General features: G+C 35.9%; 1 protein-coding gene across 2 annotated transcripts in view; it reads left to right on the top strand.

The window, feature by feature from the left end:
* The window catches only part of LOC110657098 (serine/threonine-protein kinase ATM), a 72050-nt gene that overhangs the window by 21224 nt on the left and 37634 nt on the right, over positions 1–13192 (top strand). The window contains exons 32-36 of one of the 2 annotated variants that reach the window (XM_058132512.1): positions 2478–2599; positions 2690–2759; positions 2854–2981; positions 12783–12924; positions 13028–13153. In XM_058132512.1, coding sequence (XP_057988495.1) covers positions 2478–2599; positions 2690–2759; positions 2854–2981; positions 12783–12924; positions 13028–13153 — 588 coding nt within the window. Of the gene's footprint in view, positions 1–2477; positions 2600–2689; positions 2760–2853; positions 2982–12782; positions 12925–13012; positions 13154–13192 lie in introns of both variants that reach the window. The other variant, XM_021814163.2, reaches the window with a different exon arrangement.

Genomic DNA, 13192 nt, shown 5'->3' with positions numbered 1-13192 from the left:
TGTTTATAGCGAAAGTCAATCCTGATGGTTCTGTTGCTAGATTAAGAGCCCGCCTTGTAGCCAAAGGATATGCTCAAACATATGGGGTTGATACTCTGACACTTTTTCTTTTGTAGCTAAATTGACTTCTATTTGGTTGTTTATCTCTTTAGCAGCTACATATGATTGGCCTTTGTAGCAGTTAGACATCAAGAATGCGCTCCTTTATGGTGATTTTCAGGAGGAGGTGTATATGGAGCAACCATCAGGGTTTGTTGCTCAGGAGGAGTTGGGTAAAGTTTGTAGACTTCGAAAGTCTTTTTATGGCTTGAAACAAAGCTCTCAGGCTTGGTTTTAGACATTTAGTGAAGCAATATAGGAGTTTGGCATGTAAAAGAGTAAATGCGATCATTCAGTATTATATAGACAATTTAAAACTGGCCTAATTTTGCTGGTAGTATATATGCATGATATTTGTCATCACTGAAAGTGACTCTATAGATATTTCATCTCTTAAAGCCTTCCTTTAAATTTAGTTTTAGACAAAAGACTTGGCCCAACTAAAGTATTTCTTGGGTGTTGAAGTTGTGAGGAGTAATAAAGGTATCTTCCTATCTCAGCGGAAGTATATTCTTGACCTTTTGGTAGAAACGGGGAAATTAGGTGCTAGGCCTTGCAGTGCACCAATGATCCCAAATTTGCAACTTGTAGCAGAGGATGATAAGTTATTTGAAGACCTAGAAAAATATAAAAGGTTGGTAGGTAATTAAACTACCTTAGAGTAACTCGTCCTGATATTGCATATTCAGTTAGTATAGTGAGTCAGTTTATGTCTTTCTTACGGATGGCAACAGGTAGGGTTCTCGTGAAAATAACCCTACCCGAACTCGATTAATATTATCAAAACCCGAATCCGTTTCAAACCTTTTTTAAAATTTATTTTCAACTACTCGAACACATCCCAAACTCGATTATTATTACCCGAAAAAACTCGAACCTGTTTAATTTTGTATATTTTAATTAATATTTTGTATAAAAATTATTTAATTAATAATTTATATTTTAAAAATTTAATAAATTCATAAAATATTTAAATTCCATTTTATATAAAGTAAAATATATAAAAATATATAAATATTATTATAAAAAAAATATATATATATATATTATATGTAATTAAGTATTTATGTAAACGGGTTCCGATAACGGATATCCAAAATGTAAAATCCGAATCCGTAACGGGTATTATTTTTCAAACCCGAACTCTTCCCGAACATGATTATATAATATCCAAACCTGTCCTATTAGGGTTCGGTCGGATCGGGTACCTGTAAAAACTCTACCCATTGCCATCCCTAGTCTTTCCCAACTGTTGCTCATTGGGAAGCATTGGGACAAATCTTGCGTTATTTAAAGGGAGCTTTAGAAGTATGTTTATTATATAGTAATCAAGGGTGTTTGGATGTTGAGTGTTTTTTAGATGCATACTGTGCAGGGTCTAAGGCTGACAGAAGGTCAACTACCGGGTATTATGTCTTTGTTGGAGGTAATTTGGTGTCTTGAAGAAGTAAGGAGCAAAGCATAGTTTCTCGATGGAGTGCTGAATTAGAGTATAGATCTATAGCTCAATCAATATGTGAGATAATATGGATACTTTAGTTATTAGATGAAATTGGCCTTAAGACTTCTCTACCTGGACAAATATGGTGTCATAATCAAGCTGCACTCTGTATTGCATCAAATACTGTGTTTCATGAGTGGATTAAACGTATTGAAATTGATTGTCATTTTTTTTGTGAAAAAAATCTAAAAGAAGATCATCTCAAAAGGTCATGTCAAAACTAAAGGGCAGTTAGGATATATTTTTATAAAGGCTCTGAATGGCGCTCGGGGTGACTATATTTGTAGCAAGTTGGGCATGATTAACATCTATGCTCTAACTTGAGAGAGAGTGATATGAATGTTAATCTTGTGGAGTCCTGTATAATAAGTTTACCTAGTCATATAAGGATTCCTATTCAGTTAGGTCTCCTAATTAGTGTAGAACAACTCTGCATATAAATACCTATATATACTCAATTAAATTAAATGAAATTTGATTCAAGATTTCTACTATATATATATAAAGTACACTTTCTTATTATTACATTTGTTTCCAAGAAAATTACAACTTTTAAGCAAGTTAACCAGATTTAGTCTAAACCTGTCATATTTTCAAGGAATAATGCTTGCATGTTGGGCAACGTCTGAGGTATATTTTTATCTGATATGAACACGCCATTAATGAACAGATATTTGGGCAAAAATATATATTTGTCCACTTGTCTCTTGCATTTCACCTGCTTTAGTTTAATTTGTGAAACATTTTTGTTTGTGCTGGTTTTATTCTTAACTTTTGTACGAATAGTTATTTTTCATTTCTTCTTGCTTCTCTGAATTGACTATTTTTTTGCATTGGATTCTAAACATAATCTTTTAAAATCTCTATGTATATGTAGGTATCAATTGTGAGCCACATCTTGTCTCTTGTTTCTTGTGCATCTGATCCTGCAGGCCCTTTCTTTTCTAGAGAAACAGTAGCACGTGCAGTTCAAACAGTTGTGGATGGATTTTTGGAAATGTGTATTACCTTTATATTGTAATTTGATTTATTCTGTGCTAGTTTCTGGATCATTTTTGTGAACATGAAGATGTTTCTTATTTGATGTAGGGAGGATTATCCTACAAGTGTAGCTGTTCTTGACAATATTAACATTTTTCGGCCAGATAGAGTTTTCATGGTGATTTGTGATTTTATATGCAAATTTTTTGTAGTCCAAGATTGCTTCAATATCCTCTAATTCGGTTACTTTTGCGTTTCTGAAAATCATGCAGTTTATAGTAGAAATGCATTATAAAATAGCCGGAGCAGTTCATCACAGGCATAGACGTCATAAGTTGGCTGGAATTGAGGTGCTTATAGATATTCTTGGGCACAGAGCTGCTGTTTCTAGTACTTCCAAGTATGTTACCATCAGAGTTCTGTCGGATTAGTAAATAAAATGGTGTTATTGGAAGAGCATATACTAATATTTATTGATTATATTGTGAAAACAGTATGCAAAATGCTTGGGTAAAGTTAAACATGGTATCATTTTGGTGGCAAAGAACTTTTTCAGTTTTGTGTTGGTTTTGGATCAATTTTAGAAACATAGTGTTATAGAAGTCTTATTCAATTAGGAGACTGACTTCTATAGGATAACCTTGTAAAGGAGTCCTAATTTATGTAGATGTAGAATTTTAATCTATTTAGAATAGGAGATGATTGTGTACACACATATATCTGTGTATTAACACTTTTGAATATATGAAAAATACATCAAATTACATGGTATCAGAGCCACAGGTCCCTGTTCCGAAGCCCTCTTCTTGAGAATTTCCTCCTGTTCCCCTGTTTCTTTTCCATCGACAAACTTTGACCTAGGAGGACTCCCTAGGGCTATCACGGTACCTCACAGCTAGTCTCAGAAGGAGACCTAGGTGCCGATCATCCATCCCTGAAAATCCGGTGATCAGACTTGGAGAGAGTGGCCTCCACGCGCCAGCGCGTGTCCTTGCGTGTGGTATTTTCCGGCAATGTTAGACGGCTGGACCTCCTTCCTTGGCGTCTCCCTGACGTGGTGATTTCATCCCTGTAGGCCGAGTTTGGTTTTGAAGCTTTGTTCTCGACAGTGTGTGAAGATTCTCTCTCGTGTCACTGGATCTGTTAATAAACTCAACTCAACTCAACTCAACTCAACTAAGCCTTTATCCCAAAAATTTGGGGTCGGCTATATGGATTCGCTTTCTCCACTCTGAACGATTTTGTGTTAAATCCTTATAAATGTGTAATGCTTCTAGGTCATGTTGTACTGCTTAACTCCAAGTCAATTTAGGTCTACCCCTTTTTTTCTTTCTATCCTCTAACCTAATGTGCTTTACTTGTCTAACTGGAGCCTCCGTATGTCTACGCTTCACATGACCAAACTACCTCAATCTACTTTCTCTCAACTTATTTTCAATTGGCACCACTCCTACCTGTTCTTTAATACTCTCATTATGGACTTTATCTAGTCTAGTATGGCCACTCATCCACCTTAACATTCTCATCTCTGCAACTCTTATCTTAGATGCATACGACTCTTTTAGTGCCTAACACTCACTACCATATAACATAGCCGGTCGGATGGCTGCACGGTAAAATTTTTCTTTCAATTTATTGGGAATCTTACGATCACATAAAACTCCCGTGGCACGTCTCCACTTCAACCATCCGGCTTTAATTCTATGACTAACGTCCTCCTTACATCTCCCATTTACTTGAAGGACTGAGCCTAGATATTTAAAGTGATTACTTTGGGACAGTACCACTCCATTCAAACTAACTCCTTCCCTATCATCAGTTTGGCCTTCACTGAACTTGCAATGCATGTATTCTGTCTTCGTTCTACTTAACTTAAAACCCTTTGACTCTAGAGTACTTCTCCAAAGTTCTAGCTTTCTATTGACTCCTTCTCGTGTCTCATCTATCAGAACAATATCATCCGCAAACATCATGCACCAAGGAATACTCTCTTATATATGTTTCATCAGTTCATCTAAAACTAATGTAAAAAGATAAGGGCTTATGGCTGATCCTTGGTGTAATCCAATTGAGATAAGAAAATCTCTTGTGTCCCCTCCCACTGTGCGCACAATAGTAGTTGCTCCTTCATACATATCTTTCAATACTTGTATGTAGCTAATAGATACCCTCTTTTGTTCTAACACATTCCATAAGACCTCTCTTGGAACACTATCATAAGCCTTCTCCAAATCAATAAAAACCATGTGTAGATCTTTCTTCACATCTCTATATTTCTCCATCAAGCTTCTAATGAGAAAGATCGCTTTCATAGTTAAACGACCGGGCATGAAACCAAATTGATTGAGAGAGATAGAAGTATCATGACGTAGTCGATGCTCCACAACTCTCTTCCACAACTTCATAGTATGGCTCATGAGTTTAATTCCCCTATAGTTTGAGCAACTCTGTATGTCTCCCTTATTTTTAAAAATAGATACTAAAATACTGTTCCTCCATTCATCAGGCATTTTCTTTGAGTTTAGAATCTTATTAAATAATTTAGTTAACCATGCCACTCCCATATCTCCTAAATACTTGCACACTTCAATTGGTATTTTATCGGGTCCACAGGCTTTACCCACTTTCATTCTCTTAAGTGCTTCCTTTACTTCTAAAGATGTAATCCTTCTAGTATAATTCACATTTTTTTCTATTGTTCTATAATCTATATTCACGCTATTATCATTTTGACTATTATTAAAGAGATCATTAAAATAATTTCTTCATCTTTCTTTAATGTCCTCATCTTTCACCAACACTTTTCCTTCTTTATCCTTAATGCACCTAACTTGATTGAGATCTTGACGTTTCCTTTCTCTCCTCCTTGCTAATCTATAAATATCTTTCTCCCCTTCTTTAGTTCCAAGTTTCTCATATAACTTTTCCAAAGCCTGTGCTCTTGCTTGAATAACTGCCTTTTTTGCCTCTTTCTTTGCTATCTTGTACTGTTCATATACCTCATTTTTATTACATTTAGGTAATTTCTTATACCATTCCCTTTTTCTCTTCACTGCCTTTTGTACTTCCTCATTCCACCATCATCTCTCTTTTGAGGGTGGTCCATGTCCTTTAGACTCTCCAAGTACTTTTCTAGCTACTTCTTTAATCTTTGATGCCATCTGTATCCACATATCATTGGCCTCCATATCCAGCTTCCATACTTCAAACTCGAGAAGCTCATTTTTGAACTTCACTTGCTTTATTCCTTTGAACTCCCACCACTTTGTTCGAGCTACATTATTTCTTCTGGCCTTACTTGAATTATTCCTAAACTTGATATCCAAGGCCACCAACCAATGTTGACTTGTTAAAGCCTCTCCTGGAATGACCTTGCAATCTTTGCATAGAGCTCTATTTGTCTTACTGATTAAGAGGAAGTCGATTTGGCTTCTATGTTGCCCACTTTTGAAAGTCACTAAATGTGACTTTCTTTTATAAAAGTAGGTATTTGTTAGTATTAGGTCGTATGCCATAACAAAATCCAGGATGCTTTTTTCCTCCTCATTTCGACTGTCAAAACCAAAACCTCCAGGAACATTTTCATAACCTTGTCTATCACTTCTTACATGTCCATTCAAATCTCCACCAATGAACACATTCTCTTCATTCGGTATGCTTTGCATTAAATCATCCATATCTTTCCAAAACCTTTATTTACTCTCACTGTCTAGTCCTATTTGTGGGGCATAAGCACTAACTATATTTATTGTTTCTCCTTCTAGTACTAGCTTTACTAGTATAATTCTATCTCCTACTCTTTTCACAGCTATTACTGCGTCTTTCAATGTCCTATCTATGATTATGCCCACTCCGTTCTTGTTTCTCTCCTTTCCGGTAAACCACAGTTTGTACCCTGAATTACCCACTTCCTTACTTTTCTCTCCTACCCATTTAGTCTCCTGAATGCAAGCAATATTCACCCTTCTCCTTTCCAAGGTATCCACAAGCTCCATTAATTTTCCTATAAGTGATCCAACATTCCAAGTACCAACCCTGATCCTCCTCCTATCCTGCTCCTTCCTAATTCGTCTCCTTCTATGATATCTTCTATTGTTTTCTATGTCTATCTTGTATTCTGTTCACTATTTATTTTACTATTTGTCCTATGGACTAACTTCTTTACCCACACCCGTCCATGATGTGGGAACCCTTGCTCACTTAACACCACACCCAGGCGCCGGCATGGCGCGTCGCTTTCGGTGAACGCCCTACACCCTTGCATATTTCTCACTACACTCGAGCTCCGATGTAGCGAGTCGTTAGTAGAGGACGCCCCAACGTTTATATCATTTGAATCCATATCATAGTGTGTGACGAAATTTTTACGCTGGTTGTCACCTACCGCAACCTTCCTCCTTTATCCGGGCTTGGGACCGGCTAAGCGCAAATTACTTAGGCTGAGTTTCACTGGATCTGTTAATATTTGGGATATTTGTGGACTGTAGACAGTTAAGGTGCAATGGCTGAGGGTGAGACCAAGTCTATAATTACTGATGTAGTCCCGGTGATGACTAAAATCACTGAAAATAAACTTTAATGGCTGAATTACCTAGAGTGGAGCAAAACTATTTGGATTTATTTGAGGAGCATTGATAAAGATGATCATGTCACAAAAGATCCATCGGATGATGATACTAGGCAAGCTTGGTTAAGAGAAGATGCTCGTTTGTTCTTACAGCTTGGGAATTCGATTCACAATGAGGTAATGAGCCTTATTAATCATTGTGAGTATGTTAAAAAATTGATGGAGGATTTAGAATTTTTATACTCTGGCAAAGGCAATATTTCTCACATATATGATGTTTGCAAAGCATTTTATCGACCTGAAAAACAAGACAAGACTCTTATAACACATTTTATGGAATTTAAACGTATTTATGAAGAACTTAATGCTCTGTTACCATTCAGTCTTGATGTAAAGATGCAACAAGCTCAATGTGAGCAAATGGCTGTTATGAGTTTTCTTGCTGGTTTACTTTTAGAATATGAAATTGTTAAATCTTAGAATCTCTCTGGTTCTGAGATTTCCTCTCTTCGTGATACTTTTATAGGTGTCCTTCGTACAGAAAGCACTTATCTTTCACAACCTACTAATGGTGCTCTTATTAGTCGAAATATAAGTGCACAACAGGGAAATAGAGGAGGGATTACTAACAACAGAAATAATCAGCGTAATGTGGAGGCTAGTCCTAATCAGGACTAGGGAGGAGTCATTTGTTATTATTGCCATGGGCTTTGACACACAAAACGTAACTGTTTGAAACTTCAGAGGAAAAATCAGCCATCCCAGGTAGCAAATATGATAACAGAAAATTCTACAGTGTCTTCCTCTTCTAAGAAAACTATCTCAGTGTCTGCAGAAGAATTTGCACAGTTCTCCCAGTATCAGGAATCTCTAAAGCCTACCAATTCCTTAATCACTACTATTACTGATTCAGATAAATCCACTACATGTCTTGTGTCTTCCTCGTCCAAATAGTTCATTGATTATGGTGCTACAGATCATATGACAGGTAATTCTGGTTTTTTATCTGATTTTCAGTCTTTTTTTGCTTCCACAGTTACTTTAGCTGATGGATCTACTTCGTGTGTCATTGGTTCTGTAACTATGAATCCAACCACATTCATATCTTTATCATCTATCTTATATCTACCTAACTTCTCTTTTAATTTACTCTCTGTTAGTAAATTTACTCGAAACTTAAATTGTTTTATTTCCTTTTTTCCTGACCATTGTTTGTTTCAAGATCTTACGACGAAGAAGATTATTGGTAAAGGGCATGAGTCAGGTGGTCTCTACATCCTTGATAAATGTGAACCGCGATCTATTACTTGCTCCAATACCTTAACTTCTCTTGAAGTTCATTGTAGATTGGGCCATCCTTCCTTATCTACCTTGAAGAAATTATGTCTTCAGTTTCAGTCTTTGTCAGTACTAGAATGTGAGTCATGTCAGTTTGCTAAGTATCATCGTTTACCTTCTATGTCTAGAGTTAGTAAACGGGCTTCGTCCCCTTTTGAATTAGTTCATTCTAATATTTGGGGTTCGTGTTTTATTACTTCTAAACTTGGATTTAGATATTTTGTTACTTTTTTGGATGATTACTCTCGTGTTACATGGTTATATTTAATAAAGAATCGTTCTAAATTATTTTCTATCTTTAATGCTTTTTGTGTTGAAATTAAAACACGGTTTAATACTTCTGTACGTATGCTAAGAAGTGATAATGCTAAAGAATATTTTTCTGAGCACTTTCAGACCAATATGATTCAAAATAGTATTCTTTACGAGTCTTCCTGTGTTGATATACCATCTCAAAATAATGTTGCTAAAAGAAAAAATCGGCATCTTCTTGAGGTAGCTAGGGCACTTTTTTTTTTTTTTTTTCCAAATGAAGGTACCTAAACATTTTTGGGCTGATGTAGTTTCTACAGCATGTTTTTTGATCAATCACATGCCATCTTTTGTCCTTGATGGGGACATTCCTTATATTATTTTATTTCCATCTAAATCATTGTTTCCTGTTGAACCCTGGATTTTTTGTTGCTTTTGTTCTGTGCGAGATGTTCGTCCATAGGTTTCTAAATTGGATCCAAAGTCTTTTAAATGTGTTTTCCTTGGATACTCGCAGCTCCAAAAAGGATACAGATGTTTTTCTCCAACTCTTAATTGTTGCATTGTTTTTGCTGATGTTACATTTTTTGAATCTGGTCCATTATTTCCTCAAACATCTATGTATGAGTATTAGGGGGAGGATGATGACCTTTTAGTTTACACTGTTAAACAAAAACTTCCTCCTCCTCCTCCCCCTGCTCCTTCTGTCCCTTTCCCAGCCTCAGTCAAACCTCCTGTTATTCATGTTTATTCAAGGAGATTGCTGACTCTAGACTTAGATCCTCCAATATCTTCATTGTCGGAAGATCCTTTTACTACTATTGACTATGATCCTACTTTAGATCTTCTCATCGCTCTTCGCAAAGGTAAACGTGCGTGTATTTACCCTATTTCTTCTTTTATTTCTTATAATCATTTGTCTTCTTCTTCTCGATGTTTTGTTATCTCTTTAGATTTTATAAAAATCCCAAAAACAGTCATTGAGGCATTATCTCATACTGATTGGTGTGCCGCTATGAAAGAGGAATGGAGGCTTTAGATACAAATGATACATGAGAACTGGTGCCTTTGCCCACTGTAAGAAGGCTATTGGATGCAAATGGGTCTTTTCAGTGAAGACGAATCCTGATGGTTCTGTAGCTAAATTAAAAGCACGTCTTGTAGCCAAAGGATATGCTCAAACATATGGAGAGGATTACTCTGATTCTTTTTCTCCTGTAGTTAAATTAACTTCAGTTCGATTATTCGTCTCTCTAGCAACTACATATGATTGGCCTTTGCACCAATTAGATATAAAGAATGTCTTCCTTCATGGTGATCTTCAGGAGAAGGTATATATGGAGTAACCACAAAGGTTTGTTGCTCAATGGGAGTTGGGTAAAGTTTGCAGACTTCAAAAGTCTCTTTGTGGCTTGAAACAAAGTTCTCAGACATGGTTTGGGAGATTCAGTGAAGTGGTATAGGATTTTGGTATGCAAAAGAGTAAATGTGATTATTCAGTGTTTTATATGCAATCTAAGGCTGGCCTAATTTTACTAGTAGTGTATGTTGATGATATTGTTATCACTGGGAGTGACTTTGCAGGTATTTCATCCCTTAAACACTTTCTTCAGACCCTGTTTCAAACAAAAGACTTAGGCCCACTCTAGTATTTCATGGGTATTGAAGTTATGAGAAGTAAGAAAGGTATCTTCTTGTCTCAGTGGAAGTTTGTTCTTGATCTGCTGACAGAAACTGGGAAATTAGGCGCTAAGCCTTGCAACACCAATGACCCCAAATTTATAACTTGGAGCAGAGGATTGTAAGCTATTTGAAGATCTATTTGAAGATCCAGAAAAATGTAGGAGGTTGGTAGGTAAATTGAATTATCTTACAATAACTCGTCCTGATATTGCATACTCAGTCAGTGTGGTAAGTCAGTTTATGTCTTTCTCAACTGTTACTCATTTGGAAGCTTTGGAACAAATTTTGTGTTATTTGAAGGGAGCTTCAGGGTGAGGTTTATTATATAGTAATTTTGGGCATTTGAATATTGAATGTTTTTCAGATGCAGACTGAGCGAGTTCTAAGGCTGATAGAAGATCAACTACCTGATACTGTGTCTTTGTTGGAGGTAATTTGGTGTCATGGAAAAGTAAGAAACAGAGTGTAGTCTCTCGATCTAGTGCTGAATCAAAATACAGAGCTATGGCACAATAAGTGTGTGAAATATTGTGGGTACTTCAATTATTAGATGAGATTGGTCTTAAAACCTCTTTGCCTGTGCAACTATGGTGTGATAATCAAGTTGCTCTCTACATTGCTTCTAATTCTGTGTTCCATGAACGGACCAAGCATATTGAAATTGATTGTCATTTTATTCGAAAAAAACTTCAACAAGGGATCATCTCAACACAACACATCAAAACTGGAGAGCAATTAGGAGATATGTTTATAAAAGGTCTAAACGGAGCTCAAGTTGGCTACATTTGTAACAAGTTAGGCATGATTAACATCTATGCTCCAATTTGAGGGGGAGTGTTATAGAAGTCTTATTCAATTAGGAGACTGACTCCTATAGGATATCCTTGTAAAGGAGTCCTAATTTATGTAGAAGTAGAATTTTAATCCATTTAGAATAGGAGATGATTGTATGCATACATATATATATATATATATCTGTGTATTAACACCTTTGAATATATGAAAAATACCTCAAATTACACATAGGAAAGAACTGAATATTCTGTCAAACAGTATAGTTCTTTTTCCTTTTGGATATTGCATAATCCTGTTTAGTGGGTGGTTGAATGATTTTTATTTATTTATTTATTATTATTTTTAATGAGAGGAGCAAACTGCATTCTGGTGAGGAATAATAGAGGTGTTTTGCTAAAAAGGGATAATTAGTGCTGTGGTAACATTGGGATGGTTTTTGGATTCCTATCTAGTTATCATCTATATGTTTTTAGTAGAGAATGGTCATGGATTCAAGTTGTGGAAACAGTGTCTGGGAAGGCTGCATACTAGATGATCCTTCCCTGAATGGGAAGTACTACTGTGCAAGAGGGATGCCCTTTATTTCTTAAAAAATAACCATATGGAATTATGGATTCTCCTGGTGTGGTTACTAAGTAGTTATGTAGTTTAGACATATGCCTATTACTGTTATTTTTAGGCTTTATCATATATATATATATTAATTTTTCTTCTATGGAGGTTATGTGCTTGCTGCCTTAATGTCTCTACTTTTGGAGTGGGGTGTTTTTTTTCCTTCCACCCCCCTTCCCACTGAAATAAAGAGACTAGTCTTTCTTATGTGTTCCTATTGTTTGTTTCTTTTCTTTCATCTCTTTTGGCTTATATTTTTCTTTCCTTCTGTTTTTTCAGAGAATCATGGAGATTTTCTTGCTGCCATCTTCTTTTCTTATCTTACCTTTTTGCTACCCTATCCTTCTTGACGTTTTTCTATTTATTATTTTTTACATAGTTATTTTTAGAACCATTGTTCACTTATTGTAGCATGGGATATGTGTTCTCTCAGATGCATTTTTTTTTTGGATTTGTGGAAGGAATTTGAATCCCCAAGCATTGGTGCAAAAGTTGCATATCCTCAAATTGGAGGAAGTTAGTGTCCATATTTTTGGTTTGGTTATGGCATCTTCTTTGGAAGCTTTTAACATCCCCAAGTGGATGATGGACAATGACTGTGGAAAGATCATACTCCTTAAACATTGTTTCTTGTACTTCTCTCCCTCTCTCTCTCTCTCTCTCTCTCTTTCTCTCTTATTGCTAATTTAATACTTCAGTTCGTTTCCGTGATCTTTTAGGCTCTAGCTTTGTGGGTGCTCCATTCCATTTCTATTGATTTTTTTTCCATTTTTGAACTTCTCTTGAACTTTCTTGAGCATTTCATTCATGCTACGGAAAAATGTTTTCTTTTTTTTGGTTGCATCCCTTTTATCTTACTGTGATATGCTATATATTTATTTCACTCTATCCTTTCATTTAGACAGCTATAGTAATATGCTATTTAGGTAACTGGCTTTTTCTCTATTTGCACAGCTATCTTTTTAGTTTGATAGGGCTATTCATTGATTGTCATGATTTACAAGACCAATGTTGTCGAGTAATTTCTGCATTGCTCAAAACATTTAAAAGCAACCCCTCCAAAGAAGTTGTTAGAGTGCTAGGTGAACAGCTTCAGGTATTTATTTGTTTTGGCACCATAACCTCTTTAGTTTTCGCTGCTTATTTTCATCACATTCTCTGCTCACCGTTTGTGATGTGTCTAGTTTTTGGTTTCAAAGTTGGTGGCATGTTGCATTCCCTCTAAAACTATTGGAGAGCTTTCTGGCACTACATCATCTCAGGTCATGTCTTTGCTTCTCCAACTAACTGTGGAATCTGATATATCTCTCCATGATTATGTCAAAGTATGTTTCTGTGACTTTTTTTTTAATTTTTATTTTTTT

The sequence above is a fragment of the Hevea brasiliensis genome, chromosome 13 (assembly GCF_030052815.1).
Source record: "Hevea brasiliensis isolate MT/VB/25A 57/8 chromosome 13, ASM3005281v1, whole genome shotgun sequence".
In the NCBI taxonomy this organism is placed as follows: domain Eukaryota; kingdom Viridiplantae; phylum Streptophyta; class Magnoliopsida; order Malpighiales; family Euphorbiaceae; genus Hevea; species Hevea brasiliensis.
This window is presented reverse-complemented; position numbering and strand designations above follow the sequence as displayed.